Source organism: Stereum hirsutum (assembly GCF_000264905.1).
Source record: "Stereum hirsutum FP-91666 SS1 unplaced genomic scaffold STEHIscaffold_15, whole genome shotgun sequence".
NCBI classification, from domain to species: domain Eukaryota; kingdom Fungi; phylum Basidiomycota; class Agaricomycetes; order Russulales; family Stereaceae; genus Stereum; species Stereum hirsutum.
The window spans coordinates 594,201-619,622 of record NW_006763145.1 but is presented as its reverse complement, the minus strand read 5'-3'; the positions used below and the strand labels follow the sequence as shown (position 1 = coordinate 619,622).

The window sequence follows — 25,422 nt, the reverse complement described above, 5'->3', positions numbered from 1 at the left end:
TTTCAATTTGCCCACCTCTTTGGTCTCTACTCTCACGAACTGTTAGGACGCGACATCTTGCTTTACTTGTTAGGGACATCTCAGGGCCTCTAATCTTGTCAACGAAATTTTCAAAAAATGCCTTCTGCATCGACGTCAGCGTCGGCCTCAAAACCTTCGAAGTCTGCGAAGTCTACAAAGTCTACAAAACCCACCACCGAGTCCACTTCCACCTCATCGAAACCGGCCAAATCCAGTTCTAAGTCGAAAGCCAAGTCAAAGGCTACAGTTACCGAAACCTCTGATGATGTACCAGTCGAAGCTCGTAATGAAGGTGTTGAGCCTACCTGGGAGTACAAACCACCTGCGAAGTTTGCATCCGTTCACGACGCGAAGGGGCTGGAGTTCGAGTTCGGGGACTTCGATTGGGATAGCGTGAAAAAGGACGAGGAGGTCGAAGTGTGGCTTGTAAGAGTGCCAGAGTCGGTGAGTCTTTCGAGCCTTGAGATGTGCTTCCGGAGCATGGATATGCACTGGGGACAAGGGTTGGTGAAGTTGTCTTGCCCCTGGTCATATGACATATGGCTTGTTTCCACTTGTCTCTGCTATAACGATAAGGATGAGCAGGGACAGTATCTAATTGTAGGAAGACGAAGCGTGCTGTCGAACGCATGTTATCCGGATCTACGCCTATGTCACATGTGCACTTCGTACAAGTCACTGTGGTCTCTCTTCATTTTTATCTTTCCTGAGTCGGGCCAAATCTAGGGACTCATTTGGTTTGCCCCACCCACAGGTAAAACCAAAACATCTCAAAGGTGTCCACCTCACCCTGCCAAAACCCTCTACTACTACTACTACTACTACCACCACCGCCACACCACCCAAACCGTCACCTTCCTCCTCGTTCTCCAGTGGCCTCGACTCTAGCTCCGACTCCGACTCCTCTGCCAAACCCTCAAAATCGAAGTCAAAAACCTCTAAAAACACAAATTCTACCTCGAACGTCGAGTCGGGTCCTACCAAAATCGGTTCGCTCGATCGGAAAGACAGAACATACGACATATGGTCTTTACCCGCCGTTTCACCGCGAGAGGCGAACGCCCAAAATAAACGAAGTGGTGATGAAGACGGCGAGGATGGCGAGGACAAGAGTGGTGCGACGATGATTGAGGGAGAGGAGCTGAGGACTCTGAATGTTCTGTTGCCAAAAGCGAAGAAGGGCGGGAAGTTGTACCTCGGTACGTCCCTGACCTTCTTATTCTCTCTAGTTTTCATGTCATCACGCATGCGGCTGGTGGTGGTTTGGATGCTGATGGTCAACGTTTTGATACGTATATGTTATTGTAGCGCCAAAACCAATAGCACGCCATATCGTCTTCTCCGCACCACCCGCTCTACCCGTCTCCACCCCCAAAACTGAAGCCTCACCAGCTGCGCTATATCAGAACCCGCCGCGTCACGCCTATCCGCCCGAACTCCTCAAACATCGCTTTAGGCCTTATGGAGTGCGAGGGCATGCGGAAGGTGAGGGTGGGGGCAATATTGCGGCGATGGATGTTGATCGGGAAGTTGGTGAGGAGGAGGAAGGAGCGGAGAAGGCGGGGAGGGAGAAGGAGAAAGGGAAGAAGAGGAAGGCGGAGACTTCGCCTAAGAAGAGTAAGAAGGTGAAGACGCAGTGATTCGATTTGGAGCTTAGGTCTTGGAGTCGGGTTCTCACAGACTGGGTTGTGTACCGTTTGCCCTTCGTTCTATATCAGCTGGCAGCAAGCCTAACCCTCTACGGGCGTGAATAGGTGAACTGAAAAAGTAAAGGTCTCATCTTCTGATTCGCCATTGCGTGTGCGAAGGTATACGAGGGGCCAATGAATGTATGAATGCTCGTTCGTGCACAACTTGGCTAACTCCAATAATACCGAAAGCCCATCCAAGAAAGAAGAATCAGTCTAGCAATGTAGACTAATACAGCCAATAAAACCCTGAGACCGTAAGCAATCCGGCAGCGGAAGATTTACATGAACGATGATTCTTCACTGCGGCATGCTCGAACGTTCCACAATATTGGCACCGTACCCCAGAACTTCTGGCTTCAAACTATGTCTTCGGCCCCGTGATGATGCACCTCAGATTCAACAATGACCATGATACCATTATTGCCGTCCTTGACTTCGAGCCTGTCTCTGTCCACGCCAGTATTCGGCCTCAGGACGAAAAGGGTCAGCATCCGGTCATGCATCGGTGGAAAAACTGGACAGTCACCTGTTGTTTCGAAGGACGGTCAGTGGGAGATTATAGGTGTTGTCCGATGGCCTGCTTTCGCGTGCTATGTTTATGAGCGAGGGCCTATTGAGGAGGTCGCCCTGGATTGGCTGTTTTCTGCGAAGGTGGCGAGAAGGGATTGTATCAGCGAAAAAGAAGGGGGGAAATAGGCTGTGACTGTTATACAATAGAAAGTAGTACGTACGCATATTCCGATAGATCACGGAACATCCTCGTGGCGCAGATAGTCCTACGTTATGACCAGGAAGACATTATGAGATTCATATCCAAGCTGACGAGGTTAAGAGCGCAAAGAGAGGTGCGCACATCGATACCACTGCAAGCAAATATTCGTCGGCAAGATTGACGGCGTATGAAGCAATGGTAAACACATACTGGTGAGACTTTGGAACATCTTCAGGCATACGGGTTTCAGTAATAGGTACGACGTCCGAGCAAAATATACAGACTATGTCCATGGGCTCTGCCAGGACAAAAATATGGTTTAGATAGTAGTTATTTATGAAGACGGTACAGGAAGGTGTTACCGTTGAGATCCAGTACCAAGAATACCTAATGTAAAGGATCAGGTCTGTGTACGTTGAATACGACCCCCGACAAACCATCTCACCGTTCCAGGTAGGCCAAAGAATGTTGCAGACGCGATCCATATTATTTCCTGGTGAAATAGAATATTAGGAAGACCGATCGCGATTGAGATGGAGGATCTTCCGCACTTGATTAAGGATTCGTTTCCAGAGCCCTCCTCCTAGTTGCATGCGCAGGAGGCCAATGATGGCAGCGCACAAAAGAATAACGTCTGTTACGAGCGTGACCACGACGTTGTCCCGAGCGGAATCGCGGTCTGGAAATGTACAAGCACCAATTGAGTCATCCCATACAGAGTGAGCCTAGAAATGAAATTAAGTGATAGGTTTGTGCTCTCAGATTAATACATCGTAAAACTCACGCCTGCGATGAGACCATGAAGTAGAAATCCTACATTCGTCAACCAAACTCCGATGAGGAAGCAGGTCGGAAGCCAGCGACGATTCCAGATTGCAATTCTATCAGTATCTTAGCACAACGACGAAATGCGATTCACATTGACTGGGTATACCCTCGCAGGACTATCAATAGAGACGCAGCGCCAATGGCCGTAAAGGCGAACGTCTGTGATAACATGTTAAGCGCAAGTATGGCTGACGAAGGGACCTCGACGACGGCCTACCGTGAGCGCTATGTACCACGCCTAGTGGGTTGTTGGAAGAATGAATGATCTCTGAGGGTGGTGAGACGTACTTCGCAATTGTATTCATCGTGAAGATTAAAGCCAACGACCTCGGATATCATTGCGCCCAACGTTAACCAGCGGCACCACATATAGACCTATGAACGTAGCCTTGGTCAGAAACTGATCGCAGTGGCCAGAGACTATCAGCTGGAGTACCATGGGTGCAAACCGAAGAGCTCGTCCATTCTTTACCAAAGCCCACTCGAAAGACACAGTCGTACAGAACTCCCAACTGCATCGAAAGTGATCATCAGCCAAGACGCATATAACATAAACATGTCAAAGGGACTTACAAGAATATGCCGCTCAGAAGGTGACAGAAGTTGACAAGAGCCACTGAGGATGAGTGTCAGCGCGATGGAGGCACTGTCAGTTACACTACACACATCGCTGAATCTGGATAGTGCCAGGGTCTTTCCAATCGACCATCGCGCAAGAGAGAAAGACTTCTGACTGATCCAGGCTCAGGTTTGGAGATGGATGAGAGCAAGACTTTCCCGGTCTTTATGTATGCCCCAGGAGCGGATCCACTTCAAGAGAATGTACGAGACGGGTACTGTGGGTGAAGACGCGTAGCTAGGCGGGGTATCTAAACCTCCGAATTAGCGTAGTAGTCATCGAACAGAATAGCGGGAGATCCCTCTGATTCGGAGAGGCTGCCGTCTAGAATCGTCACGGGGCGACAGAACATGTAGCTGCCCAGAAAGTGTTAATGAGATGTACGTCAGCCTTTATATTAGCCTGTGGTCACGGTCATGGGATGAGATACACAAACTCATCTACTCAGGCATGTACCCGCTCGCGGGGCGTGCACTCCAGCTACTGCAGCTAGTAGGCGGAATACGAGAACTCTAGCTAAGTGGAGAGAGAGCGGCGGATTTCCGTCATGATGGCTCCGCCTCCATAGTAGTCCATGCCCAAGATCAGTTATGTATTTTGTTGCAACTATACGTTTTTGAAAAGCGTTCGCGGATGCCCAGTTGTGACTGGGGATATCCATCTACAGCGACCGTCCCGCGGTGAATGAATGGAGCCGACCTACTTGGAGACTAATACACGGTCTCTTGTAGCATTTTGCTCTCCTTCTTGAAGAAGTTCTAGTACGTAAGCATTGATATGGACGGCTATCCCTAGGGAGGTTATGACGGTGCCAAACGCACAGACGAGTGTCGGCAGCGCGCAATTTGTTGCCCTAGTCTTTTAGGCACGGATTGGCCTATATATACACTGCAATGAATCAGATTCCAGTGAGCATTCATCGAGAAGCATTGTTCGAATAATAGACACTATACTCAGGTAAAAGTAAAAAAGGGTGGGATTCAGGCGACGTTACTCGTTTCGGACTCGACGGTGCCCAGTATTCCCTTTCCAGCCTCTTTGGTCTTTAGCTGATTGCGACTCTCCATATCATCACCAAGTACTACAGAAGGACTGGTCCGCAAAAAAAGGTCAGCCTCGTATTAGCGACGTGGACGAGCGGCTTTACAAGGTATCACTTACTCATCGTGCCGTGGTATTGAGGTCAACACAATGCTATGTGTAGTATTCAACGTGTCACCTTCTGTAGTAGTATCTCTAAAGACGGGGAAGGGACCTCCGATAAAGTCCATAGTCGCGATCGGTTTGCTTCTGTAGGCGGATCAACTGTGTTAGGCTAACGCTGTCCTACGAGAGATATACCAGAAATCAAGACGTGCGCATATTCTGAGAGGTCGCGATACATGCGTGTAGCACAGATGGTTCTAACAATGCTCGCGTCAGAAAGCTGAGAACAGGTCACAAGGACTGCTACATACAATGACGCCACTGGAGAAGTGAATGGGTCATCAATATTGATTAGATTGAAAGAACAAGGAGCGACATTGGCATACGTGTGAGGGTTTGGAACATCTGACAATTATCCTGAAAGTCACGATCATACCGCCAACGGAGCTTCAGGAAAGTTCACCTACCATGTTCATAGGCTCTGTAGGTATCAACCGACAGAGCACAGGTATATCAGCATTATAAAGAGCAGCGATAGACACTATCGTTTACTACCGTTCAGGTCTAACACTATGAAAACCTAAGGATGGATGATTAAGCTCAATATGACGACTGACGGAAAGGTGTTCTGAACTCACAGCACCCGGTATCCCGAAGGTGATTGCGATTGTTATCCACACAATACCCTGGTTGAAAGAAGTTCCCCAATTAGATATTGAGTCTGCTACGCGAAGTCGAGGACGTATAAAGGCACCTGGCTCAAGAGCTTACTCCATAGGCCGCCTGAGTTCTTCATACGCAACAAACCAGCGAGGACGGTGCACAGTAAGACAGTATCGGTGACCAGCAGGCTTATGATACTATCTCGTGCGGAGTTAGACTTCGGGAAAACACAAGCGTCGGCCGTAGGGTCCCATTCAGATTGAGACTATATATGTAGGACGATGAGCTCAGCTATCTGCGCCTACGGTCATGCGCTGAACAACCCACCCCAATGGCCAGACTCCGAATCAGGAATGCGATGTTTACGAGCCAGACAGCGACCATGAAGAGCGACGGAAAAAGGCTTTGTTGCCAAATAGCAAGTCTAGTTCTGTTTTAGTGGATGAAGAACGAGGAAAGTACGACCGCAAAAGAGCCAAAACATACCCGCGTAGGACTATCAATAAGGATGCAGTTCCAAGGCTGCAGTACGAGAAAACCTAGGGTAGTTCTATCAAGATTTTTATCAAAGGCAGAAAGCGATCGTCGAACCCCGAGAGCCGTGTACCATGCCTGCTCCGATCTGGTGAGCTACTAAACATATATGATACTAAGGATAAATGCGCTACATACCTGACAATCAAAGTCGCTTTGTAGGCTGAAGCCAGTAACTTGTGCTAATGCGGTTGAAAGAGTCATGAAGCGACACAACATATACACCTGTAGAAGTCATGAGCGTCAGGATGTTTACAGATATCGATGATGTATTAGCTGGAGGTACTCACCATCGGCGCGAAATGGGTAGCCCGACCATTTCTTAACAGCTTTAAGTCAAAGGGTAACGCGACTAGAAACTCCCATCTGTACAAGATTGAGTATGAACTTGACCCATATGCTCTAAGTTTGAAACAAATCATACACAAGCATTCCATCCAAGAAATAGCATAACTTCACAAGAGATTCTGAAGATCCGTCAGTTAAGAGATCGGGATGTGTGCGGAAAAAAACAAGACGTACCGTGTTGAGCACGTATCGTCTCGGGATCTTGCCAATCAACCATGAATGTAGGCAAAGGAGAGTGAAATCAGTGTCTCGAAGGAAGCACAGAGGTCCTTTATATGTCCCGGTGGGCTTGATTCATAGTTACCCTGCTCGTGCCCTACCTGGACTATGACGAGAAAAGGATACCCGACGACTGTGTTCTGTGATCAACAGCCGAAACGGCATTACTGCATTAACAAAGGAGCGATGCACTGGATGACACTCGTCTGTAAAAAAGACTCAGGGGCAGAGCTTGGGAGGAATCTTGCTACGAGGGAGTGCTGTGCTCGTACGAAGGTCTTGGTTAACGATGAGTGTCGGTTGACGAATAGTGAGTTGCCTTTTAAGCTGATGACGGCAGGAGACAAGAGACACTTGGTACCGACAACGACGGCCGGGTCGATATACGGATCAAATTACACAAAGTGGCAAGCTTCTCAACCTCTCACGCTGTTAGGAGTACATGCGTGGCGCGTTTGTGGAGGCTGAATCTCAGTATGTGCTGACGGAACTGCGGACCAGTCCAGGAAGTCTGAATTGTGTTGAGAACGGAAGGAAAAGACAAATACATCGAAAACGAGGAGAACGACGAGGCCTCTCGACTTCTGCTGTGAATGAGCTGCAATGGTGAGAAACACAAGCGATACATGCGGGTCTTCCACGACACCATCAAAAGGATAACAACAGCAGTGGGAGGGGAGTGATCTGGGGCAAGGATGGAAAGGATGGGGATGAGTGGAGCAAAGGCGAAGGGAAAGGGGGAAAATAACATTATAATAATCCGACAGCGGAAATGAAACAGCAAAGGCCCACAGCGAGCGTCAAAACATGCAAAATTACAAAAGACTCACGATCTCCCTACCCGATATCCATGTTGTCCGGGCCTAGTTGTCTTGCCTTCCCCTTCCCCCTCAAACCTCCATCTCCCAGTCCATCAGACGCGCCCTCGGGTCCCGCCCTCAACAGCTCCTGGACCTCCTCCTCTATCCCCTTATAGAGACTGTTCTTCGGAAGACCATAAATCCTGCCTGGACTCTCCTTCTGCTTCTCCTCGAAGACTCCACCAACCACATCGACCCACTTCCTCCTCGTAGCCACAAGTTGGCTCAACTGCTCCGGCACCTTCAACAAGTTGTCCTCATCTGGCCCCAATCCCGCCGACGCAGGCCAAGTACCCGTCGGTGCAGCTGCGCCATTCGCACTACCGTTGGCTGCGCCATTGACGTCGGTCGAAGAACCTTTCTTCTTCTTGTTCTTCGGAGCCTTGGGGCCCTCTTTCTTCTGCAGTTTGGTGTAGAGCGTGCTGATGTTCTTGTCAATGGAGTCGCGGAGGTCGATGTATTCTTGGTAGCCTATTCTATCGCGAGCGACGGCTGCGAGGCGGGCTTTGCGAGCTTTGTTCGTGGCTACGACCGTTCGGAGTTGCTCCTGAGCCTGACGAAGGGCGGTGGCTATGGGATCGTCAAGCGGGTCCGAGAAATCAGGCTATCAAAGCACCGAGTTAGTATGCGTTTTGTCTAGCCAAAAAAAACGCAGGCACATACCGGCTTCTCCAGCAGTTTGTGAAACCGCAAGCTATCTCGTATCCTCTTCTCCAAATCCTCCACTATCACTTGCCTCCCAGCCGCGTTCCCCACCCCAACGCCATGCCTTCCCTCCATCGCCTCCTCCGCCGCCTTCACACCCTTCCACACTACAGAGTCCTCCACAGGCAACAGCGCGCTCACCAACCTCTCCGTCAACGGCCCGTGTCCCCTCTCCTCCGCCAACAAATTATCCTCATTCAGCGTCGCCGGATCCCACCGCGGCACCGGCGCACTCTCCGCCGGCCTCCCATAGCTCGTCGATGCCCTGATCGCTTGCGTGCTCGGCAACACGCCTCCATACGCTGCCACATCCTCCTCCTCCCAAATCTCCGTGTAATGTCGTCCAAGTCGGGGCATGATATACGGCTCGGTCTCGGAGGCGGTATGTGAGAGAAAACCGAGGTCAGACTCTTTGAGGGGCCGGATGTAGGGTTCGATGGAGGTGTAGAAGGTGTTGATGAGGATTTGGGACGGTTGTTTCGCTTTGGAGAAGTCCTCGGTTACTTCTGAGGGTTCCCTGGGTCCTGGGAGGGGTACTTCGGCGGGTTTTGGGCGGGCGGGGAGGAGATTCGTTATTGGTGGGACAGTCCAGTCTGGGCCGGAAGAGAGCTAGGAGGACGTGGGTTAGTGGCACCATGATGGTGATGAGGGAAAGGGGAGGTTTGCGTACTTTGGAAGGGTTTGCTGAGGCGGCGCTGGGTTTGGCGGCCTTTGGGAGAGCGTGGGCTGGTTGGGGGGTTGTATGAACAGATGGAGGGGTTGGCTTGAGTCTTTGGGAATCTGCATGCGGTGTTAGGATATGGTGTACGCCGTCGGTGAAGCGACCCACCACGATCATCGTCACTGTCCACATCTCGTTTACGTTTCTTCTTCTTATTCTTCGAGTCACTGAGGTAGAAATCAATGAGACCGTAGTTTGGACGGACGGGAAAGAGGGCACCCACGACTTGCGGGGAAGGGCGGCTGGTGGTGGTGGTGGGGCTGGCACGACAGACGCCACTGGAGTTGAAGCCATTCTGGGTGGAGGAGCTGATGGTCCCGGTTGAGGATGTGGTGAAGCTCTGACTTCTTCGACTTGTCCAGGAAGAGGGGTAACTGGGAATCCGGACAAGAGCAAGGTGTAGCGAGCGGAAAGAAGTCGAGGATGGCCATAGCGCCAAAGGTATTTGTCAAACAAATAGCGGCCAGGTACGGAGGGAACAAGATCCATCGCATCATGCGAACGGCGAATATGGAATAAGTCATGTTGAAGCAGAAACAGAAGCATGGCGTTCAAGAGACAGCGACCCGGGTGACACAAACAAGGTGTGCGCAGAAGTAAGTCAATAAATCTCTAGAAATCAAGCCAAATTTACGCACAGCCTCGCTCTCGCTTGACCCTCTCAACAGCCTTCGCCTTTCCTTTCTCCTTCGCCGTCAGCCTCCGATACGACTCGTCTAGGGTGTGTATGTCCTGCTCTGCCTTCTTTCGTCTCTCCTCCGGGTACTGTCGCCTTTCCTTGAGCTCGGAAAGGAGATGTTCGAGGTCGCTGGTCATCGGCATCGTTTCCAGCGATGTCTTGATAATAGGTGACTGATATTCTGGGATGGGAGGATAGGGAGAGCATATTGGTGGCATTGTTCGCAAAGTGGCGCGTCACGTCGGTGTGGTCGCTCAGGCGCGTTCCGGGTGATTTGAAGATGTCAAGACGGTCCAAAATGACTGCCAAAAACTATTGACCAGTCTTTCGAGAAGATATATGAGCAGTACAAAGCCAGAATGAAGGCGATAGGCGAAGTGTGTCGTTCGAGTCGTGAACGATGTGACCGTTGAGTCGGCTGAGCCAGATTCCCACGCGTGCAGTATGTGTCGATTGCCTTTCTGGGAAATGGCTTTGAACACGTTACGCTGTCAACGATGTCGCCTAGGTCACGCTCACCATCCACACCGTCGAGCTCAACGGGCGACGATATTGAGCTCTCGGCCTTGGACGAAGTGGTCGTTACTCCCAATCCGAATCTTCTCAGGGGACAAACGTACGAGTATGACGAAGACAGGCACTCCGACGATGACCAGCATGCGGACGAGGAAGCCCTATTGTCTCCCGGTTCGGGACACAGTCACCGCTGGCGGGATACTGGACAGAGAAAGGAACCTGTAGGGAGACTAATTTTTGGTCTGGTACTTGAGGTGCGCCATGTATATTTTGATATCATAAAACAGAAATCAATGTCGGATTAGACAGCACCTACCCTACTCTTCACCACCATCGGTCTCATGCTCACCGGAGAGTTACTAGACCACGTCTCGGTACGTGCTTTGATGTGATTTCGATGTTTATATAGGCTAATTGCTTGTAGCACTGGCAAGCCATGAGTAAAATAAACGAGCTCATCATGATCATCCCCGTCATCCTCAACCTCAAGGGCAACCTCGAGATGAACTTATCCGCACGCCTGGGAACTGCTGCTAACATGGGCCAACTTGACAATCCAAAATCTAGAAACTCCCTTATACTTGGAAACCTCGCCCTGCTGCAGGTGCAAGCAGCAGTCGTGTCCTTTGTGGCGGCGTGCGTTTCGTTCTTACTGGGCCTTGTGGTCCCGGATCAGCCCCCCGAAACTGGCGAGGGCACGGGAACGAACTCTACGACAAGTGCTATACTCGGGAACGCATCCAGAACTATTCTGGCGCGAGTTCCTAGACCTACACATCGTCCAGAGGCACCGAAGTCTGGCTTTGCTGAGTGAGTAACCGTCTCTAACGCCACAACATCTCTCTACACAGGTATGCAGTGCATCCCACGGTTGAGAGATGATCTCAATGTCAACTTCTCGTATTATGGGTACCTCGCCTGGATTGTGGTCACGATCCTAGGTTCAGGTGGCGTTCCTGCGCAATTGACGCCACAACCATTTACTCCCATGGCTTTCTTCTGGCTACTTCTTGTGTCTACCATGGCTGGTAACGTGTCTTTCAATATTTAGCTAACAAATTGTCTAGATTCGTCATGGTCTCTTCTACCGCCATGTCTGCCGCATGTATATCCGCCCTCGTGTTGGGCTCCTTCATGTGTGGCCTCATCGTCGTTTGCAGAAAATTCGGTCGCGATCCTGGTCAGCCATCCGAAACCTCCTCAGTCGCCTTTCTTCTTTATACTCATGCATCGCATCCTTTTGTATAGACAACATCGCACCGCCAATAGCATCTTGTCTCGGCGACCTGGTCACCCTTACGCTCCTCGGCATAAGCTCAACTCTACTCCTACCATTATTCTCCTCGCCTCCAATCCTCTTGATCATTCTTATTGTCCTTATCGTCGTGGTATCCATCGGAGTTTGCGGTAACATCGCCCGCCAGAATCCAGATGTCAAACACTTGATCTGGCAGGGATGGAGTCCGCTCTTTGGTGCGATGGTGATCAGCAGTGGGACGGGGATCGTATTGGACATATTTGTGAGCCGATTCGAGGACTTCGCATTGCTGGCGGTTGCCATCAGTGGTAAATTGTGCTATATACCCCACGACCATAAGATGTTATTGATACCATTGGTTTGGTTTCGTGCATAGGTCTTCCCGGCAGCGTCGGCTCCATTCTCATCTCCCGGCTCTCGACCGCTCTACACGCCGCCTCTTCCACTCCACACGATCCCTCGGCCAGCACCACATTTCTTCCCCCACAATCCCACTCGAATACTCAGACTCCTGCGCTCAACACCCGAACGGTCATGTTGACACTCTTCCTCGTCACTCTTCCCGTCGAAGTCATCCTTCTGTCGATCCTCAAGGGATTAGGATGGCTAACGCTAGGATTCGGTATGATTTCCGCTGCTGGGCTAGGATTTTGCCTCGCCGTACGTCTCCCTCCACCTCTCCTCTCTCCCTTCCTCCTTCCTCTGCATCGTCTCATTACTTTACTAACATCACTATTCTCTATCCTCTATTCGTATTCAATATTCAGGTCTCCGTCTCATTATTCGTCGCCCGCGCGCTCACACACCTCCTGTGGAACCGAAACCTCGATCCAGACATGTATGCCATGCCTATCCATTCGGCTGGTATGGATCTCGTGGGGCAGTTGACGCTCGTTGTATGTTTCGTGATCGTGGCAGCGATCGGGGGGAAGGTTGCGATTGAGGATGCGAGTGGCGGCGGTGGAGGTGGAGGTGGATGAGGTGACGAGAAGGCTGGGGATGATGCTTGTTTCTTTGAGTGATTGATTAGATTATTATTGTAGATTGGAAGGGAGGCATGGAGCTGTAAGCTGGGGTTTGTACAGCAATGCGATTCGATTGAGGCTCGGGTTGTTGACTGTCTACGGGGTGGTAATTCACAGTGATCCTTGTGGTGACTGCCTTGTGAGGTGGCCTGTTTTTAGTGCCTCTCTGCATCCCCTAACTTCCTCACCGCGCTGCGTCGTCGAAGTATCAACTTCCCAGAAACGATTTCTCTCTCGAGGTACGTTCATATTGTATATACTCGTGGTGATGATCTTCAAGACCAATACACTCACCGCCTGAGGTTTAGGCCCACAAGACGCTCAGACCTCCCCTTGAGTAACTTACTTCGGCGTGTTCAATGGAGCACAAACCTCCGGTTATCATGTCCTCTCGAGTCTGATTGTAGTCCTCAGGGCCTTCTACGATCTTGTTGACACACATATGGCTCTCATCCATAAATCGATCCTTTTGTCATGACAAGTAAATCGTAAACCTCGTCGCATTCGAGTCACAGAGCGACAGACGTCGTCCTCTCCAACATTGGTCTGCCGATGCATACCGTGTAATCGACATGACTTTCCTCTTCGGACACTGCATGTATGGGAGAACCACAGCTCATACACAAAAGTACGAGACTGTTGCAAGGTAGCTCGTCGACGGAGTATCGTTATCAATTCGTCGTTGGATAGCATAATCTCGATGGATTGTTGTGGTATGCAATGGACTGACATTGTAGGACAGGGCAAAAGTCACGAGCGAGAATGCAATGTACTGCCATGAGCCTGGATTGAACAGGCGACCTCCAGAACTTCAGTCTGTTGCTCTCCCAGCTGAGCTATCACGGCGTATAGCTATTAAGACATCCCATTCAACACGGCCTGGACACACGGGCGTCGTGAGCGGATACGAAGCAGACACATGCATTGATCGAGAGGCCAAGACATGATACAAAACCAAACCATACCGCTACCAAACATGTACGTACATACCCCGCCATTTAAACTTTGAACGCGGACTGGAAGGTTGTGTGAGCTTACTCCACTACGCTGATACCTTCACAACGACCTTTCCAACATGCTTCCCCGAGCCCAGATACTCCAAAGCCTTCACTGTATCCTCGAATGCGAAAACGCGGTCGATATGAGGCCTCAACTTGTTCGTATCCATAAAGCGAAGCATGTCCGAATGAAGCTGTTTGGAGCCGACATATATCCCGCTGCGAAAAGCATTACGGTATATCAGTCTTAGAACGCGGGTTTCAAACGCCAGGATAGCGAGCAGATGAGCGTACCGAATTGAGAGGCTCTTCATGAGGACCGACATCAGTACATTGGGAGCCGGCTTTGTCATGTCCCCCAGGAAACCAATGCAGTGGATATTGCCACCAGTCGCAGCACAGTTAAAGCATCTCCCAATCTCCTCGACGCCTACGTTATCGAGGATATGATGCGCGCCTACGCCCTCCGTAAGCTATAGAGTCGGTATATATTGTCAGTGTAGAGTTCGAGAGAGCATAAATAATAGTGAAGGAAGTGGTTACTTACTTCAAGAACAACCTGGTCCCAGTCGGGGTTGGTCTTATAGTTGATGGTGTGCGTGGCACCGAGTTTCTTGGCGATCTAGACAAACAAGGGGTCGGACGGCACGTTCAGAACTTGACGGAGCAACATCTAATATCAACACTCACCGCAAGCTTCTCATCCGAACCAGAGGTAATGATTGTCTACCGGTGACAAGTCAACCTCTGGATCCCAAGTGTCGGAGGACACACAGGACAAAAAAAAAATTATTTACCTTCGCACCAGCCGCAGCAGCGAACTGCAACCCCGCCAACGACACGCCACCAGTCCCTTGGAACAGCACAGTCTGTCCAGGAGCAAGCGGAATTCCACCATACAGTGCGTTCCACGCCGTGACTCCGGCACAAGGTCCACATGCAGCTTCTTCGTAGGTCAAATGCTTCGGAACGTGAAGAAGGCCGGCGACATTGAAGACATAGTACTCCTGAAACACGCCTTCCACGGCGTCACCGAGATCCTGTCCTAAGAGCCCGAGTAGGCATCAACAACAAAGACCTTGGAAAATAAAAATAAAAATAAAAATAAAAATAAAAACAGGGAAATATACTGACTCTGTCCGGTATGGGTCCCGAAGAAATGGGCCTGATTGAAGTTCGCGGTGACCCTGTCCCCCTTATTAAACTCCCCCGCCACAACGCCCTCTCCCACCTCTATGACTTCTCCGGCCATGTCGCTCCCTAACACCTGATTAGGCGGACGGGGAGCGGGGTAGAAGGCAGCGCTCATTGCGAAGTCGCGGTAGTTGATAGAGAAGGCATGAATCTTCACCAGCACCTCATGCGCTTTCGGGGAGGGGATGTCTGTGGTGCGCTTTGTAATAGTGTGAAGGCCAGCACCTGTTTGAGGGAGAATGAATGCGGTGTTCGTTTGTTGAGACATGAGCGAGTTCCGGTGATGAGGGTGTCTTTAACGCAGTGTGTTGAGACAGGGTCAGTAGGGATAATTCATGAGGTCTTTATATATCTGGCCTCCTTCGACAACGACGGCGAAGGACCCACATTGACCGTATAAGTTGTTTTCACAGTCACATTTTTAAGAATGGATGGTCACGTTTCTGAGAATGGATGATCACGTTTCTGAGAATGGATGGTCACGTTTTCCATAATGGATACTCATGAATAATCATATCAAGAGGACCAGAGGTGTACCAGTCTAGAAAACAGCCAACATCAGTCAGTATACCGTCGGAAGGCATTGACACATCAAACTTAGTTGCATACCAGGAAGATTATTATGGTTCACAGACGCCGAAGCCTGATGCTCCCGAGTCTCAAGTATGGATTCTGACCAACTCTCGCACTCTCTATTGGTTCTCTGGTCATCATAGTATGGTGGTATTAGTCTCGCAATCGGCATTTAGAGGGGTGGTTTCTCCTGGCGTCCAGTCGGAGGTTAGTAGAAGGGCCGTCACAAGAAACAGGGTCGGCGATAACGCTGAACTTAGACTGTTCGTCGCTTATCCCCGACACGCGCGGATTGTCACGCTGGCCTCTGAACAAGCACAATGGGGCGTACTCGAACGTGACGGTGGACAAAGAGTTCGTCTTTCGATGTTTTTTGCGTATAGTCTGGTCCATCTTCCATCCTCCAGATGGAGTCGATGTCGTAAATTGGAGCTATCCAAGGTACTCGACCATTGGGAGCAAATTGGGAGGAAAACAACGGAACGGAAATTTCGCGAGGATCTATTGAAAGAACGATAAGTAGTAGAACTCCGTGAAAAAATAAATACCACTTGATCAGATTCAGCTATAGCCTGAGGCACTGAGCTCCCTAAGAGATGGAGCGTCGCGCGAGGTTGGCTGTAGAGAAATAGAATACGCGACACCGATTCCGTGTCGACACAGATCAATCTCTGAACTCAATTCCATCGCCACATGGGTTAGACCTGTGGGATGGCGCGCGAAAGACTGACAATAAGGAGAAATTACTGGCAGCGATATGGAGGCTAAAATCCCTGAGGAAGTGTTGCTCGAAGTCTCGTACGAATGGCAGTGGCCGAATGATGCACTTGCGCATCTTCGCACATATAATGATGGAGTTGGAGGAGAGTGAGACGAGGAAGATGTCTGAGAGTTGATACCATTTCCGTGACAAACAGTAGTGGAAAGGTACTGTTTGAGTTGGTCCAAGATCGGCTGAGGACCAGACTGCGCAAATTAGAACGTAACAATCCCCACCGAGTGAATTGCACGTCGTATAGATCGAGAGCACATAGTTGTGGTGCAATGCCATCCAGGACGTCGGGGACCCAATGGACGCCACTATATCGAGTCGCACATCTTGCAATTAATTCCCTCAAGCTAGGTAATTTCGACACGCCGTTGAAGATGGCGTCGAACTGAAACGCATTTTCGGTGACTTCGAGACCACGAATACGTCCACCATGTTCGTTCAGTAGGAAGCCAACCTCATTTGGTTCTCTCCCAAGATCGAATCGGCATGTTAAAAGGTGATGGGATGATCGAGCCAATCTCTGTCCGATTGAGAGGCCTTTGTACGATCGAGAGCTGTCTGATATGTACGACCACGTTCTGTGTTCAGTCAAGCCGACTTGTCTCCATCTTCGGCAGACAAGCATAAGTCGCGTCCATGAAGCATCAAATTCAGTGGAACAACCACCGTGTGGATGTGGTTTATCGGGGTGAAGCAAGAAGACCTCGTGGAAGATTTCGCCTAGCAGTTCATCCGGGAGAAAGTCGATAGGCGACAGTGTGTTGCGTTGCCTGGAAAGAATGTTGAGTCGTTCAGAGATGTCCTTCGCTTGTTGTATAAGGCGGCATGTTTCTTCATGGATGCTGGCTCTTTCAACTCTCCGCGAACTAGATAAGAATTCCAAATAGAGTAAGTACCATTTCGGCGCCGTAATGCTACCGCCAAAGAGCAGGCCGTTGGAGGCATTTCCGGTCAAAGTGAGGGACGCACCCGGTTGTTTCGAGGATCTTTATGTTACTATGGAATTGGGAAAGAGAATAACTTGTCTTCGAGTTGACGGGACTGAGATGACTAGGTCAGTTCGCGCTGTATACTAGTGATGGTGGTCGTTGGTGGGAGCGCTCTGCCAGGCTCCGCCGCCACTGAAACCTGAGTTGTTTGTTCTTGTTGAATTCTGAAGCTTTTGCCTCGGCAGAGCCCGGGGGCTATTTGCCGGGGAAGCCGGTGGAAAGAATTCGAGACACATCTTATTCTAAACTATTCGCTCTCTTTGAATTTCTTGATATCTGCGGCGGAGACATCACGCAAGGTGATGTGGTGGCAGCGGTACGGGTACTCGATAAAATGGGCCGAACACCGTGGCCAGGGCTAGAACTTGAGCTTGGTTTGTGCATTCGAGTGGTGGCGATGGATCGAGAAACGTATGTATTATTTACAGATGTTCGGAAGGTATATCCCATGTCACATCTGAGCTCTTCCTAATCAAATGTACGTCTTCCAGGGGGAACGGCCCTGAAAACACCTCATTACCGACCTCAAGACCTCAACCACCTTCACGTCCAGCACCTGGGTATCCCAATACTCACTCAACAACCTTGACAACAATCTTTCCCGTATGCTGTCCCGCGCCGAGATACTCGATCGCCTTCACGGTATTTTCGAACTTGAATACCTTATCAATATGCGGTCTCAAACCCTTTGTCTCCACGAACTTGAGCAACTCCTCGAACTGTTGTTTCGACCCGACGTAGACACCGCTGCTCGAATAGCACACACGCCACAGACAGCCACACAACGAAGTCAGCACCGAAGCTCACGAGAGGTGCAAACGCAAGAGAGAAGCGGTAGAATTACGAAGAAGAACGGGGTATAGAATGGAGCGGTCAAGGAGACGGTGGATGGAGAAACTGCGTACCGAACAATAGCATTTCTCATGATCGCCAGTAACGGAACGTTAGGCGTCTCCTTCGAGTGACCGCCGAGGAAACCAATGCAGTCGATGCTTCCGCCGCTAGCAACGCAGTTCAAACATTTCTCGATCTCGTTGATGCCGACGTTGTCGATAATATGGTGCGCGCCTTCGCCGTCCGTGAGCTAGATGCCAATGAACAAAAGCAAATCGCAAGAGTATGAGTAAGTGTTACGAGACATGGAGGTGAAGGGGGCACAGACATCGAGGACGAGTTTCTCCCAGTCGGGGTGGGTTTTGTAGTTGATCGTGTGTGTGGCGCCAAGTTTCTTTGCGAGCTATTGATGGACTAAAAAATGAGACATCTTTGATAGGCGACCTGTCTTCACGAATATACATACCTCCAATTTCTCATCCGAGCTGGAGGTAATAATCGTCTAAACAACAGGGGAAAAGGTCAGTTCATCAGCGCTTCCACACACAGTTCATAAGCTAGTAAAAGAGAACTTACTTTTGCCCCCGCCGCACTGGCAAACATAAGCGCCATAATTGACACCCCACCAGTCCCTTGACATAACACCGTCTGCCCTGGAAGAAGCCTAATCGCACCAAATAACGCATTCCAGGCCGTTACTCCCGCGCAAGGCCAACACGCCGCCTCTTCGTAGCTGAGATGCTTGGGGACGCGAAGGAGGCCTACGGAAGGGAAGATGCGGTATTGGGTGAGGACACCGTCGAGGGTACCGCCTAGTGCTAGTCCTGCTTAATATAATTAGTTGAGAAACGGAGACGTGAGATGAGCGAATGGCTCACTCTTGCGCGAAGCCCCGTAGAGATGTCCTTGATCAAAATTTGCAGTCACCCTCTCCCCAACCTTCCACTCCTCAACCCCGTCACCCACCGCAGCGACCTCCCCCGCCATATCACTTCCCGGCACCAAATTCTCCTTCAATGTGAGGGGATATCTCCCGCTGGCTATGGCATAGTCCCGGAAGTTGAGGGAGACGGCGTGGATGCGGACGAGGACTTCGTGCGCTTTGGGGGTAGGGATAGGAGACGTGATTGATGTGATGGATTGGACGCCGGCGCCGGCGGTGGGGAGGATGAAGGTGGTGTTGGATGTGTTCGGTGGGGTCGACATGATGGGGTCTGGTGTCAGAGGTCAAAGGCGTAGGTGTCTTGGAGGTGATGTGGTCAAGTTCTGAGTGATACGATCAATGCGAATGGAGGATAGACAGGATGTGAGGCCTAATGTAGGATGTCGACAAGAGCCCCTGTACTGCAAACTTTTTATATCCCCACGTCATCGTTGAAGGACCCGACGGAACTTACAAGAAAGGATTACTCACCACAGCTGACCAAGCCCGTCGGGGTCGGCCATGTCCGTTTCGGAGAAACATACTAAGATACTCAAGGTAAGTGTCGTACTGAGCGAGATATGGGACTGCCGCCTTTGTGCTAGCGTCGTGATCACTATGGTATGTTGCTGTGGATGATTCTGTGCATTTGATCCTAAGACTCAGGATATCAATGCTGGTCAACGAAGAACTGCGTTTTCGCCTTCGGGCAACACTCGTATATCCGAGGTGGACCGGGGAGTAAAGGTGATGAATTGAACCAAATATAAGGTAACTATATTCAGGTGAGGACCTCATCAGTCACACCACGCAGTATGCCACGATGAACGAACTCACGTAACATGAAACCGACATCAAGCCTCCTTCCTCAAGCCAAACCAACCCTCCTCCTAACCTCCGTCAACACCACATCCGATTTTTCCTTCGCTCTCTCCGCTCCCTTCCTCGCCACTTCCTCAAGGTACGCCCTCTCCCCTCTAACCTTCTCAAATTCCTCCCTCGGCCCTCTAAACCTCTCCACAACAGCCTCCTCCACCTCCTTCTTCAGATCCGCATGATTCCTCGCCTTACCCTCATACCTCTCCCTCACCACATCTTCAACATCTTGGTCCATACACGCGGCGAGGATGTTGAGGAGGTTGGAGGTCCCGGGGCGGGTCTGGGGGTCGTAGGTTATGGTGGGTAGCGAGTCGGTGACTGCAGAGCGAATTTTGGATGAGATGAGGGAGGGAGGGTCGGTTAGGAGGATGCGGGAGTTAGGGTCTTGAGCGGATTTGGACATTTTGGCGGATGGGTCTTTGAGGGAGAGGACGCGGCGGGTGGGGGCTTTGGACGTGGCGAGCGAGAGAGTTGGACGAGGCGAGAGGGGTAGAGAGGGGCGGTAGTGACATTGTCAGTTAGTACATGGATGAAATTCTGGACTGAGAACGAGAAGCTACGTACTGTACATGGATTGAGGTAGGGGAAATAGGCGCGACGGTTTTTTGTAGGTCCGGTTGAAGATGTCGGCGATGTCGCGGGCTAGCTCGAGGTGCTGTTGCTGGTCGTCACCGACAGGAACATGTGTCGCTCTGCGAAACATTCATTAGAATCACTCCAATATTACTGGGCGGAGAAGACGGAATATTTACTTGTAGGCCAATATATCCGCGGCTTGGAGGACGGGGTAGGTGAACAATCCGGTGTTCAACAAAGAATCGTCGACTTCGGATTCATCGTTTGCATTTCGCGATACTGCTAGTCTGCTCTGTTGTAGAATGCTTTAGTTTCTGATGCTGTTGCTGCTTGGGTGGTTGGTAAGGAGGGTGGGCAAAGCTTACTTTCCAAGTTGTCATTCGTCTCAGCTTGCCGACTGGAGTGAGGCAGCTGAATATCCATCCGAGTTCGACATGGTTCTGATTCTGTAAGAATAAATAGATGAGGCTGTCAGAGTCGATGTTACGGGGTGAGCACCCGCAACGGTACGACAACTGCGAGTGTCTATGGGGTCGTAGGAAGATACGCCACACGAGGTATAAGATCACCAGCATGTTCGGATATTGTGTTGTGATCGTACGATCGTCCATGTCTCTATCATGGCTACGCCATGGAAAATCATTTTCGCAACGCTCTCGCACGAGTCTAATGGTATGGAAGTATGCCCAAGGTCCAACATGGTCAGGTCGACTACCGTTGGATGATATGTGGCCTCTCTCGTACAAACGCGCCGAAGTAAGCAAAAATATAAGAAGCAACTCACATGATCCTGATGAAATAGTATGGACCTTTTCGGATCCAGCCCAACCGCCAACATGAGAGCCATCATATCCTGCCTAGCCTCGACGAGAGCTTTCGGGTCTTGGGGGAGCGTGAGCGCGTGCCACCCGACCACCGAGAACAACAGTTCATCTTCCGGTTCTGCCTCGCGTTGGAGCTTCACCCAGTTTGCCAGAGCACCGAAGTAATTTCCTAACTACATGTGGTCGTGTGAGCGGTAAGCCGGACGAACAAGAGATAAAAGGTGCTGACGTGAGGGATGCCTGTGGGCTGAATACCCGAGAAAATGATGCGGGGTCGACGTTTTGCTGGTATATCATTGTTCTGTGCGTCGACAGAATATTTTCTCGATATTGTGGCCTTCGAAGTACGAGAAACATTGCTGGGTTTGGCAAAGGAGAACGCCAACCGCCGCGTCGAAGAACAAGTGAACATCGTCGGACTGTTCAAACTCAGCTAAACTTCTCCCTCCTCCTGCCATCGCCGAGATCGGCCACCGCGTCTGGTGCCACACGAAGTCGTTCCTTTCACCGTAGCTTCGTCTACAACTCTACAACCAAGCAAAATGTATGACAGCGACGATGAGGACACGCCAGGAGGGGATGATTTCGTGGAGGTGACAAGTCTGTTTCGGGACGCGGCAGAAGGTGCGCATCGTTAAATTTCTGGGTCTTATACAAGTCGACGAACTAGATTTTGTAGGTCTCCCGGACGGGACTGTCATATTGACAGATGGATTTACATTATTGGATTCCATGAGTGCAATCGAGGTCAGTTCTCTTCTCCCGTGGTCAGGGTATAAAACTAGACGTTGTTGCAGATAGGTGAACCCCGGATGGACAGCGGTGTGATTCTTGAGGAAGAAACCAAACGACCTCCTTTCAAACCTCTAGACCCCTTACTTCCATCCGAACTTTGCTATATTCTCGACCGAACGTTTGCATGCGAGGTGCGTACACCGATTGGACTTTTGGGCCACACTGTATACTGATGTGGCCCAGATGGAATGGCATACAGGAACAACACTCACACAAACCATCTACACATTCCTCTACATATATCACTATGATGAACTCGACCCAGAAATACTACCTTACATCCCGCTTGATCAGCGCGATCCTGCACGACCTATGGAGCTGGTCACATTGGTGCTTAGATCTGCTGTGGCGGGGTTCATGAAGTGTTGTGATATGGTCTGGAGGGAGCTGAACAAGGGCAAGGTATTCGATGTACGTGCACTTTCTCATGTTCAGACTCATATGCTCATATAATCGTGCATGGTGATGGTGTAGACGGAGGATTGGCAGTCAGAGAAGGGTGGCGGTTCACTGATGGAAGGTCTCCCCGTTCGACGAGCACTTGCACAATTAGATGACGCCTGCACATGGATCTCGGACCAAACATCTCGTGCGTATAATGTAGACCAATATATTCTGCGCACGAATGAGATATGCTTAATTATTTTTTTCTGCAGATGGACTCTCATGGAAAGAACCTCTTCTTCATCGAATGGAACTCCGAAATGTGAGCTCCCAACAGATCCTCCGTACACCTTCATCACTCAAATAATCCTCAATACGCTCTCAGATTCTCCTGGAACTTTTCTCCCTCGACCCAACCCTAGACCGTCTCCGCTACCAACGCCACCTCGCCCAAGCCCGTCACCATCTGCACGAAATCCGCTACCGCCCTTCTCCACCCGCTCCATCTTCATCATCCTCTCCCTCCGATCCGTCATCTGAATCTCCAGCCCTACACGCTTTTGACCCCTACATCACCCGAAGACTGAACAGTTATATGCCACTGAAGGTGTTGGAGTTGCCGGAGATGGAGGAGACATGGAAAAGAGTTGAGAGGCTGTTGGACGGGTTGGAGGAGGTGTGTGAGATGGTGGGAGTGGGGAATTTGATGACTTGGAAGGTCGGTGGGTTTTCTGAGTTCACCATTGCGAAGGTGTTGAAGTATCGGATGGGTATGGGGAGAAGATTGTAGGCAATATCCATGCGCGGACACGACCGACATCGCAACCTCAAACGCCGTACCTGAGATCGTTGATTCAGGTGCATGACCTCTCGCCTTCATCCTCCTCTCTTTTGCTTATGTGAAGTATACCGCTTACCTGCTCATATATGACCTGCTTTCTGTTTCCGTGCACAGTCAGTCTACTTCGACGACTTCCGTATTTTAGGAGCCCTTCCTCCCCGCTGGGCCGTCGACTGTTTCTTCGTCGAGCGTCTCGGTGTCTCGTATGATACAATCGTCGATGTTCTTGCAAGACGGTGGGTCGGTGGGGCGGGGATGCCGTTGAAAGATTTGGAGGGGAAGCTTATCAGGGTAACGCACTCTCCTCTTGCCTCATTCTGTGGGGGTTTACCAAAGAGCTTATTGGATTATTGCCGATATGATGGTGTTCACGTTGAATCGAACCGGGTAGCTCCTGACGAAGAGGATTCAAATAGCGTGGTATAACCCTCCACGAAGACGACGGGCACTCTGTAACTCGTTGCTGGACTGGCATGTGGTGTATGACCTTTTACAGCATATGTCTCTGTGCGTCACGACCACTGTACGTCTCTCCATTCCTGTCTTTATTTATTAAACCATCTTTTCACTCTCATCGCATTTTATTGGTCTGCATATTATACTCTTACCTCGTTCTCATCACCACGTATTCCACCCTAACCAGGACACAGCCGACCTAACCCTCCTCCTTCTTCTCCCGAAACTTGCACTCCTCTGGCGTCTCGAAACTATCCTCGACGTCATCCTCTCAGGGTTCGAGCTCGATCTATACGTCGCAGATGAGCGTCCGTTCGCGTATTGGTATGCTCTCCGGACTGTGGAGGCGGCATTGGAGATTGTGGGGGAGCTAAGAGAGGTTGTGATTGAAGGTGGGTTGGGTTTTACCTACATATCGGCCACGAGGAGATGGAGATGTTTTAGGGCTCATCTGTCCTTTGTGGTCGAATAGGTAGCGTTGCGTTGTCGGAGCTTGAGTTCCAAGCGAGATATCTGGAGGGGTTGAGGGATCTGTGTAGGGGGATGTTCGTCGTGAGTCATATTCACCTTCCCCTTCTTACCCTCTTTATTCATCCTTCGAGACCCCCCGAACTGTACTCATGTCCATTGCTCAATCTCTATCTTTGTTTATTATCGACAGTTAACGCTCCCGCAACTCAGCTACACCCCTGAACGAATGCACCTCAACCTCCTCAAACGATACAAATGGGCATTTCTGCCCCAATACGGAGTAATAACTGCGAAACCTGTGGGGCATCCCGATTTGAGGGCGTTTTTGGACGCGTGTGCGGGGGTTTTGGCGGTAGGCAGCACCACTATTTTCGTTGTCTGCTCGACAGAATAGAGCTGATGTGTGACTATGGTTTCTTTTGCATGATATGCAGGACGAGACATATAATCCCTCAGCAGCGTTCAAGAGCGCGCATGAAACGTTGTTAAAACTCGGCGGCGAGGGAGATGATGAGACGGGCAGTCGAGGTGGGAGCGGTAGTGGAAGCGACAGCGGTAGTGGAAGTGGTGCTGACACTGGAACCGGAGTGTCTGAGGGATCTGTATTTGGAGGCATAGGCGTAGGCGTAGGATGGGCGGGGAGGTGGTCTGATGAGCGGATGAAGGTCCGTTTCCATTTCCTTTATCTCACTCTCTTCTCTGTAGTTCCGACACCCCAGTCAACTGAACTCGCGTTGCCTAACTCCAGTTCGTGCAAACCCTCGCCACAACCGCCTCCCGCCTCTCCGAAATCGCACCTTCGACCCTCGAGGAGCTCGCTGCGTTCAACCATTCGGCGTCCTTGGTGTGGAACAAGACGAAGCCTTGTTGGTTCCCGGACCCGAGCGAGAGCGTCCAACCCCAGGCTTGAGGATATGCTTGAGAGGTCTGCGTGGTGTCCTGTCATCTAAGCCAGACCACCGGTAACCAGCACGTCTATGTGAAAGTCGTCTGCGGGGCGAGGGCCTGGACAGCCGATCACAAAACTCGCAGAATTTTGCATAAACGTGCTGGTTTCATGGTGCTCTCTGTCTTAGGAGCCAGGCGTTTTGGGACCATGTCTGATCCAATGTGAACTTTTACATTCAAAGGCTTCTACTATGAAGATCTGGGATTGAATGCAACGGTTCACATTCGAACAAACATGCTCTACTAGGTACAAAATTCTTCATTTTTTCCCTGCATATTTATCTTTTGAGGGTATTTATGGGGCGAGCGTCGAGTCGCTGCTTTGTTGTATGCGTTTTCCTGTACGTTGTGCATTGTATAGCGTTGTTATGCTGATAGTCCAAGAATTCTATCTCTTTCATTGCTTTCCTTTTGTATGGGT

The 25,422-nt window shown here is 50.4% G+C and overlaps 9 protein-coding genes and 1 non-coding gene across 10 annotated transcripts; 3 read left to right on the top strand and 7 right to left on the bottom strand.

Annotated features, from left to right (window-relative positions):
- The first annotated feature begins 29 nt into the window (after positions 1 to 29).
- Positions 30 to 1,838, top strand: STEHIDRAFT_124512 (uncharacterized protein). The gene is made up of 3 exons (XM_007308443.1): positions 30 to 465; positions 776 to 1,220; positions 1,330 to 1,838. Exons 1-3 carry the CDS (start codon positions 118 to 120, stop codon positions 1,659 to 1,661), a joined length of 1,125 nt encoding a protein of 374 aa, XP_007308505.1. The 5' UTR covers positions 30 to 117; the 3' UTR covers positions 1,662 to 1,838.
- A 441-nt stretch (positions 1,839 to 2,279) lies between these two features.
- Positions 2,280 to 3,961, bottom strand: STEHIDRAFT_141688 (uncharacterized protein; the record flags this gene model as incomplete). Its single annotated transcript, XM_007308442.1, has 15 exons — positions 2,280 to 2,355; positions 2,444 to 2,488; positions 2,566 to 2,575; positions 2,635 to 2,653; positions 2,709 to 2,722; positions 2,787 to 2,811; positions 2,870 to 2,917; positions 2,976 to 3,149; positions 3,209 to 3,305; positions 3,359 to 3,411; positions 3,470 to 3,490; positions 3,541 to 3,627; positions 3,689 to 3,764; positions 3,826 to 3,868; positions 3,919 to 3,961. Coding segments are annotated over 15 exons (831 nt in total), but the record flags the coding sequence as incomplete, so codon positions are not given.
- A 1,597-nt stretch (positions 3,962 to 5,558) lies between these two features.
- Positions 5,559 to 6,779, bottom strand: STEHIDRAFT_114294 (uncharacterized protein; the record flags this gene model as incomplete). The annotated part of the gene is made up of 9 exons (XM_007308441.1): positions 5,559 to 5,597; positions 5,656 to 5,738; positions 5,789 to 5,945; positions 6,008 to 6,083; positions 6,167 to 6,219; positions 6,353 to 6,439; positions 6,505 to 6,580; positions 6,639 to 6,681; positions 6,737 to 6,779. The coding sequence occupies 9 exons, from the start codon at positions 6,777 to 6,779 to the stop codon at positions 5,559 to 5,561; spliced, it is 657 nt and encodes a 218-aa protein (XP_007308503.1).
- Positions 6,780 to 7,266: 487 nt separating this feature from the next.
- Positions 7,267 to 10,112, bottom strand: STEHIDRAFT_171310 (uncharacterized protein). The gene is made up of 6 exons (XM_007308440.1): positions 9,706 to 10,112; positions 9,291 to 9,441; positions 9,176 to 9,234; positions 9,017 to 9,126; positions 8,305 to 8,955; positions 7,267 to 8,245 (listed from the first exon to the last, which is right to left on the bottom strand). Exons 1-6 carry the CDS (start codon positions 9,962 to 9,964, stop codon positions 7,619 to 7,621), a joined length of 1,857 nt encoding a protein of 618 aa, XP_007308502.1. The 5' UTR covers positions 9,965 to 10,112; the 3' UTR covers positions 7,267 to 7,618.
- A 202-nt stretch (positions 10,113 to 10,314) lies between these two features.
- STEHIDRAFT_102850 (uncharacterized protein) lies at positions 10,315 to 12,627 on the top strand. The gene is made up of 7 exons (XM_007308439.1): positions 10,315 to 10,516; positions 10,568 to 10,636; positions 10,687 to 11,072; positions 11,330 to 11,442; positions 11,511 to 11,828; positions 11,897 to 12,180; positions 12,288 to 12,627. The coding sequence occupies exons 2-7, from the start codon at positions 10,604 to 10,606 to the stop codon at positions 12,498 to 12,500; spliced, it is 1,347 nt and encodes a 448-aa protein (XP_007308501.1). The 5' UTR covers positions 10,315 to 10,516; positions 10,568 to 10,603; the 3' UTR covers positions 12,501 to 12,627.
- A 691-nt stretch (positions 12,628 to 13,318) lies between these two features.
- STEHIDRAFT_t224 lies at positions 13,319 to 13,391 on the bottom strand. The gene has a single exon. It is a non-coding gene; the product is annotated as a tRNA-Phe (tRNA).
- A 55-nt stretch (positions 13,392 to 13,446) lies between these two features.
- STEHIDRAFT_124511 (NAD-P-binding protein) lies at positions 13,447 to 15,039 on the bottom strand. Its single transcript, XM_007308438.1, has 6 exons — positions 14,678 to 15,039; positions 14,341 to 14,588; positions 14,234 to 14,269; positions 14,091 to 14,165; positions 13,838 to 14,016; positions 13,447 to 13,762 (listed from the first exon to the last, which is right to left on the bottom strand). Exons 1-6 carry the CDS (start codon positions 15,003 to 15,005, stop codon positions 13,588 to 13,590), a joined length of 1,041 nt encoding a protein of 346 aa, XP_007308500.1. The 5' UTR covers positions 15,006 to 15,039; the 3' UTR covers positions 13,447 to 13,587.
- Positions 15,040 to 17,643: 2,604 nt separating this feature from the next.
- Positions 17,644 to 19,111, bottom strand: STEHIDRAFT_64675 (NAD-P-binding protein; the record flags this gene model as incomplete). The annotated part of the gene is made up of 6 exons (XM_007308253.1): positions 17,644 to 17,818; positions 17,977 to 18,155; positions 18,234 to 18,308; positions 18,372 to 18,407; positions 18,482 to 18,732; positions 18,784 to 19,111. The coding sequence occupies 6 exons, from the start codon at positions 19,109 to 19,111 to the stop codon at positions 17,644 to 17,646; spliced, it is 1,044 nt and encodes a 347-aa protein (XP_007308315.1).
- A 452-nt stretch (positions 19,112 to 19,563) lies between these two features.
- STEHIDRAFT_102843 (tryptophanyl-tRNA synthetase) lies at positions 19,564 to 21,518 on the bottom strand (the record flags this gene model as incomplete). The annotated part of the gene is made up of 7 exons (XM_007308437.1): positions 19,564 to 19,602; positions 19,665 to 20,153; positions 20,271 to 20,398; positions 20,459 to 20,574; positions 20,648 to 20,728; positions 21,067 to 21,279; positions 21,336 to 21,518. 6 exons carry the CDS (start codon positions 21,516 to 21,518, stop codon positions 19,696 to 19,698), a joined length of 1,179 nt encoding a protein of 392 aa, XP_007308499.1. The 3' UTR covers positions 19,564 to 19,602; positions 19,665 to 19,695.
- A 78-nt stretch (positions 21,519 to 21,596) lies between these two features.
- On the top strand, positions 21,597 to 25,409 carry STEHIDRAFT_141682 (Mak10-domain-containing protein). Its single transcript, XM_007308436.1, has 15 exons — positions 21,597 to 21,730; positions 21,786 to 21,853; positions 21,904 to 22,032; positions 22,085 to 22,312; positions 22,376 to 22,490; positions 22,558 to 22,607; positions 22,671 to 23,003; positions 23,069 to 23,143; positions 23,241 to 23,417; positions 23,518 to 23,649; positions 23,770 to 23,974; positions 24,055 to 24,134; positions 24,244 to 24,405; positions 24,488 to 24,718; positions 24,802 to 25,409. Exons 1-15 carry the CDS (start codon positions 21,649 to 21,651, stop codon positions 24,961 to 24,963), a joined length of 2,229 nt encoding a protein of 742 aa, XP_007308498.1. The 5' UTR covers positions 21,597 to 21,648; the 3' UTR covers positions 24,964 to 25,409.
- The last annotated feature ends 13 nt before the right edge of the window (positions 25,410 to 25,422 follow it).

Excerpts from the sequence above, each read along its gene's own strand:
- STEHIDRAFT_124512 (XM_007308443.1), top strand. The coding sequence starts at position 118 with ATGCCTTCTGCATCGACGTCAGCGTCGGCCTCAAAACCTTCGAAGTCT. Across the intron at positions 466-775 it reads TTGTAAGAGTGCCAGAGTCG|GTAAAACCAAAACATCTCAA; the intron begins GTGAGTCTTTCG and ends CCCCACCCACAG. Across the intron at positions 1,221-1,329 it reads GGGCGGGAAGTTGTACCTCG|CGCCAAAACCAATAGCACGC; the intron begins GTACGTCCCTGA and ends ATGTTATTGTAG.
- STEHIDRAFT_171310 (XM_007308440.1), bottom strand. The coding sequence starts at position 9,964 with ATGCCACCAATATGCTCTCCCTATCCTCCCATCCCAGAATATCAGTCA. Across the intron at positions 9,235-9,290 it reads GCCGCCCTTCCCCGCAAGTC|TGACTCGAAGAATAAGAAGA; the intron begins GTGGGTGCCCTC and ends TTTCTACCTCAG. Across the intron at positions 8,956-9,016 it reads CCTCAGCAAACCCTTCCAAA|CTCTCTTCCGGCCCAGACTG; the intron begins GTACGCAAACCT and ends ACGTCCTCCTAG.
- STEHIDRAFT_102850 (XM_007308439.1), top strand. The coding sequence starts at position 10,604 with ATGCTCACCGGAGAGTTACTAGACCACGTCTCG. Across the intron at positions 10,637-10,686 it reads AGTTACTAGACCACGTCTCG|CACTGGCAAGCCATGAGTAA; the intron begins GTACGTGCTTTG and ends AATTGCTTGTAG. Across the intron at positions 12,181-12,287 it reads GGCTAGGATTTTGCCTCGCC|GTCTCCGTCTCATTATTCGT; the intron begins GTACGTCTCCCT and ends TTCAATATTCAG.
- STEHIDRAFT_124511 (XM_007308438.1), bottom strand. The coding sequence starts at position 15,005 with ATGTCTCAACAAACGAACACCGCATTCATTCTCCCTCAAACAGGTGCT. Across the intron at positions 14,270-14,340 it reads CTGCTGCGGCTGGTGCGAAG|ACAATCATTACCTCTGGTTC; the intron begins GTAAATAATTTT and ends TGTCACCGGTAG. Across the intron at positions 13,763-13,837 it reads ATGAAGAGCCTCTCAATTCG|CGGGATATATGTCGGCTCCA; the intron begins GTACGCTCATCT and ends TGCTTTTCGCAG.
- STEHIDRAFT_141682 (XM_007308436.1), top strand. The coding sequence starts at position 21,649 with ATGTATGACAGCGACGATGAGGACACGCCAGGAGGGGATGATTTCGTG. Across the intron at positions 22,491-22,557 it reads GATCTCGGACCAAACATCTC|ATGGACTCTCATGGAAAGAA; the intron begins GTGCGTATAATG and ends TTTTTTCTGCAG. Across the intron at positions 24,406-24,487 it reads CGTGTGCGGGGGTTTTGGCG|GACGAGACATATAATCCCTC; the intron begins GTAGGCAGCACC and ends CATGATATGCAG.